General features: G+C 44.8%; 1 protein-coding gene across 2 annotated transcripts in view; it reads right to left on the reverse strand.

Annotated features, from left to right (window-relative positions):
* kcng4a (potassium voltage-gated channel, subfamily G, member 4a) overlaps nucleotides 1-5,008 on the reverse strand; it is a 22,433-nt gene extending 17,425 nt beyond the window's left edge. The window contains exons 1-3 of one of the 2 annotated variants that reach the window (XM_031858542.1): nucleotides 4,719-5,008; nucleotides 1,324-1,903; nucleotides 553-1,194 (exon numbers count right to left, since the gene is read on the reverse strand). In XM_031858542.1, the coding sequence (XP_031714402.1) occupies nucleotides 553-1,194; nucleotides 1,324-1,431 (750 nt within the window). In that variant the 5' untranslated portion in view covers nucleotides 1,432-1,903; nucleotides 4,719-5,008. Of the gene's footprint in view, nucleotides 1-552; nucleotides 1,195-1,323; nucleotides 2,047-4,718 lie in introns of both variants that reach the window. The other variant, XM_031858533.1, reaches the window with a different exon arrangement.
* Between the last annotated feature and the right edge of the window lie 266 nt (nucleotides 5,009-5,274).

Below are 5,274 nucleotides of genomic sequence, written 5' to 3' on the forward strand. Positions count from 1 at the left end.
ACACACACACACACACACACACACACACACACACACACACACACACAGAACAGCATCCCACGAGTATATTTAAGAGGGTGTGACGACAGGGAGTTTTTATATTTAAGCATTTTGAAGACCGACTTTTTCCAGCATCACAGAAATGTCTGCCTCAATCTGAAATGAATGAAGAAATATTTGTGTTTTTTTGTAAACAATGACATACTGTGGGCACACGAGGATGATGCGTTAGTTTCCAGGGAACGAAGTTAGTGTTGGAGATAATGAGCATCCACATTGTCATGTTAAGTTATTAGCAGCTCTGTTACTTCATGGCGACCGTGTCTTTGAGCAGGGAAGAACTGTGATGAGAGATGGCTGTAATCACTCACACAACTCGTGATAAATCTTACTGACAGTCCCTGGAGGCATCTGACTACAAAACTTTAATTTATGAGTCCTGTTCAAATTCAAGTATTATAATAGATTATTTAGTATCAGTTTGGCTTTGGTTCAGGGCCCCGTGCTGCAGATAGTTACATTCACAACATGCATATACACTTGTTCACTTACCCTGTCCTCTTCCTCTCTGAGGTCTGGCATGGTGCTGATACACAAGCTGATGACAGTCACCGCAACCATGATCACAGACAGGCAGGCAAAGATCTTCCCCGGTAAGCCAGACTGCGGATTCTCCACCATATCTCTCAGCCAGTTCATCACCTTTTTGTACCTCGTCTCCTCCACCGGCTCACGCTGCATAGCGTTTCTCTGCCTGCACTCCTCCTCGTGCCGCTCCAGCTCGTTCATCTCCTCGATGCGCGTGTACATCTTCCTCTTACAGCAACGCTCCATGTACGTCATCTCCACCCCCCAGTAGGTCAGCTCATCGTGCAGGGAGAGGACGCACATCTCCCGCAGCAGGCGCAGTTTCCCTGCAGCCAGGAAGTTCAGTATGACCCTGAAGGCGGATGGCGAGCGGTCGAAGAAGAACTCCTTGCAGGCTTCGTCATAGTCGTCGCAGACCCTGGCGATGTCCTCGGGTGATCGGCAGCCACAGAGGCGGCCAAGTCGTGTAAGGGGGAACTGCTCCAGGGTGCTCCAGGGGAAGGTGTAGCGGTTTCCCCCAACGTTGATCACCGCCAGCAGGGCGTGGTCGATGGACACCAGGTCCTCTGGCCGACGGATTAACTGAGCCCTCTGGTAGTACACACCCTGGAGAGTGAACAATGAAAAGCTTCAGTGGATGCGCAGCTGCATCAGAAATATGCAACTTGATCACTTATTCGATATAATTCTTCTATTCCTTTATCTCTCTTATTTTAGTGACAATCTTATTCATACCTTGATGGTCTCCGTCTCAGGGATTTCTGTGAAGATGTGGTCGAAACTGCTGTCATCGCTGGCGGACAGATTGCTGAAGTCATGGTTGGCGTTGCTGATGATGGGCATGGCAGCATCTGGAAAGCACGCTGCTCCTCACTGGGCAGCTCAGATCAAGTATCGAAGGCAGAAAAAACCTGAAGATTGCGCCACGCTCAACCTTTCAGTCACAGGATGAAACAGTTCTTTCTCTATCTCAGCCTCCAACAACTTCTGTTAAATCTCGAGAAAAGCTTTCCTGCCACAGCCAAGGTCTATTTTAGACAAGCTGAGCATCAAAATGTCTGTAGCTCTGTCTTTTTGGCCTCAGAACCCCTCATAACAAGGAGTTCTTTCTCAATGACAGACAAGCTATGGCTTTGGCTTCCAACCAACAGAGGAAAAACCCAGAAAGGAGAGAGATGGGGAGTATCAGGATTCCTGTTGACACATTTTAATGTGGATGAGTTTTGACGTCTCCATCAGAGGTCCATGATAGTCTCAGTTGGCGTATCAGGATTCAGCATCAGATCAGAGGGTAATTTGGGTCTGAAGCAAGAGTCTGGAAAAGGAAAACCCCAATAGAGAGAGTGGGTTAGGATTGATCAGTGGCGGATAGCTGCAGAGGATGAACTGGATGAGTCATGGAGGTGTCCTGGGACTGAGGGGGATCCTCTGTGTCGCCGCAGCAGGATTAGGGAGGGCCTAGAGCCGAGGTGGCATCATGCAGGCAGTGAGAGAGAAAGACATTATGTCAGAAAGGAGCTAGGATTGATTGAGATTAAGGCAGGTTTACGTAATAGACAGAGACTGGGCATAGAGACTAGTTAAGAGATGTGTGAGAGGACAGAAAAAGGGGAGGAAGAAGAGACCAAGAGCACACCTCATTGAGAACGCAGTGCTGTATGCTCAATCCTCCTCTTTCACTTCCTTTCAGCGAAAAACAAGACAGACAGACACGTCAGCTCTGCTGCTATAAATGGCCCGTCAGAGTGGTCAGCACAGGACTTTATCAGAGAGCAAATTCATTTACACTCACATCAACATTCCAATAAGGATGTCCTGGCTGGATTACACTAGTACGTGTGTTAGAAAATTCAATGAGCAAGTAGGAAAGAACATTCAGGCCTGTGGTGTTATTTCCACTCTGAGTGAGTTACTGGCTGTTGTAGATGGGCAGCGATCCTATCAACAGACACTGAAACACGGGGTCCAAAATGTTTTTCACTGTCTGTTGAAACTTATTGGCACAGTCGGGCATTACAGTTGCCCAGAATGGCTCGCTGTGTATTAAAGCCTTAAATAGTTGTGATTCATTTATTATCACATTAGTTGTCACTGTGACTAACTTACAATTTGTCTATTTTCCTACTGCAGAGTTATTTAATCACATGCATTAAAACCAGCAGCCAGCAGATAGAAAAGTCTGGAAGACTGGCAGCAGGAAAGATATTGTCAGTATAGACTTTTTTTAACAGCTGATATTTTGACTTTTTTGAAGGTCATAGCAGGAAAAGCCCAGGCTGAATTCCAGTTAGCCATTGTTAATGCAATCGAATACACCTGTGCCTTAGCTACTATGGCATGTCAAAATGTGTGGATGAAAAAAGGTCTATTACATACTTATCTTAATAATAATTTCATAACTCTAAATCTTTGATGGTGTGTTTTGATATTTTGATTTTACACAAGTGACAGATTGGAGTAGCTCCACAACCTTTCAAGATAAGAGCCACGCAGTGTGTAAGAACAGTTTTAGCATTGAGTGCTATGGTGGCAAACGATGAAAGAATAACGGCAAGTTTTGAAACAGCTGGAATTATCCTCAGAGACTCATTGCTCCCCCTTCTTCTTGTATCCAGCTGCTATAACAATAAAGCTGACTTACATTTGGGCGGCTGCCCTGCACTTTTCTCCTGCCAGCTTTTGTTGTGAATATAAAGCTATAATAGATTTTTCTACACATGCCGCTGCATTTTAATAAGCCAGAATCTCTGAGGGCAATTCCAGGCCCATTTCTAAAACACACGTGTATAGGTGCAACATATAACACATGCACATGTACAACACTCATCTGTCACTGTGACTAGACCTGACTCACAGCCCTGATGGTGAGCACAGTGCGGTGTCCTGTAAGACTAATACAGTCCTACAGGCATGTGGGTTTGTCAGAAATACAGTAGCACTACATATTTAGCTCACTGCAGCCTATACAGCATAGTATCATCAGTACTGAGATTATTCTGCTTAGTGTCTATCTACATTACCCACAAGCTTATTGAATGTGTGACTGGACAACACAGACCGTTAGTAGCAAAGGGGCCGCATCAACATGCGTCACTAATTCAGATCCAGGAGGATAGGATCCTGTACATGGTGGAACCAATAAATCACTTCTGTCACGATAATGGTGTTTCATTTCCACCTCACAGGTGGAGGAGAGCATGATAAACTATTTATTAATCGATTTGTATTCCCTGTGGCTGTGGCTGTTTTTTCTTGATGGAACGTTAATTGAAGGTGTTTTTAGTAGCACACTGGTGTTATCATCTTTGCTCGACCTCTTTCGCTTCTCAAATGGACACAACAGACAGGAGAAGAAGGATATCAGAGGAAGTGGAAAGTAAACTTTTTTTCTTTTATTCCGATTTTAATTACACGTGAATGTTACATTTTTTGCAAGATGAGTATACTGTAAACATGTTAAAGGTACTATTGAAGTACATACAACTTTAGGTTGTATGCAAATTTGAGCAAGTGAAATTATTTTTTTTCATGATGGATTCATACTGTATTTGGCATTAAGTCAGAGAGCTTATATTATATTTAAAGCCAGGTTAACAGTGTCCCAGTGTCTCATATGGATTGGGTTGCCTCAATGTAACTAACACCATCTATCTTTTTCTCTCTCTCTCTCGCTCAACTTGCAAAAGCGCACACGCGCGCGCACACCCATACACACACAGAGTAGCGGAACCATTTGTGGTCCATATCAAGACCTTTAATTGAGCTTGGTTATATTAGGCGCTTAGATTCTCATAATCGTGTTTCGATTATTTCGTGGAGGGAAAAACAAATAACGCAAGTCAGAGTCGAATGTTGTTTAGAAGGCAATATAACACCCCTTTTTATATTACAATTCATTTTGCATTGGGAACAACTTTGCTTTCGTATTTTAGTTAAAACCTACTGAATCGAATACACTGGCTATATGAGACAAGTTGTCTTATCTTACTGTGTGCTGCAGTGTTGACGAGATGAAAAGACACCAGCATCCCTCGTTTTAAGTATTGTTGCAGCATTGTAACTTCGGACAAATATTCAGGTGCACACACAACCCCCGCAAGCATCAGTATAACTTGTGAAGTGCATCTTACCATTGTGAGCCCGGCACTCATCTCCAGACGGCCAAATTGGCTCGGTATGAAATCCCTTTGCCGCTTTGCAGTCCCTCCGATCATTCAACACCAAATCAGGGTGTCAACGACCATCCCAGACCGCCACATGTTATGATAAAAGGAATACCTCTCCGGTGTCCGCATCATCCAAGCCGGTGGAGGGCGCGCAGAGTGTCTGAACATACCAGAGATGGAAGCAGCGGGTAAAGGTTTGGTGCGCTGAAAGTGTCCCGTTACAGCTCGGTTAGTGCTGCTGCAGAGGAGGAGGAGGAGCAGGGAGGGGGTGGGGTCGGGGGTGAGTCTGAGCCGGGGTGCGTAACAGAGGAGACACCTAGTACCCAAGTTCAGGTTTGCGTAAAGGTGACGAAAAGAGCAATATTGTTCCTGAGTATGTGCGCTCCTGATTAGACAATGGTATTTTACCAGAACTGTAGAGGGAGTGTGTCTCCCAGGGTTCACTTTACGTTCCTCCCTTTCCTTTTAGATTATATGAAATTCAAGGACACTGAGGAGATGCTCTCAACCGTGTCCTGCC

The sequence above is a fragment of the Anarrhichthys ocellatus genome, unplaced genomic scaffold (genome assembly GCF_004355925.1).
Source record: "Anarrhichthys ocellatus isolate YVR2014 unplaced genomic scaffold, GSC_Weel_1.0 scaffold2, whole genome shotgun sequence".
NCBI lineage: Eukaryota > Metazoa > Chordata > Actinopteri > Perciformes > Anarhichadidae > Anarrhichthys > Anarrhichthys ocellatus.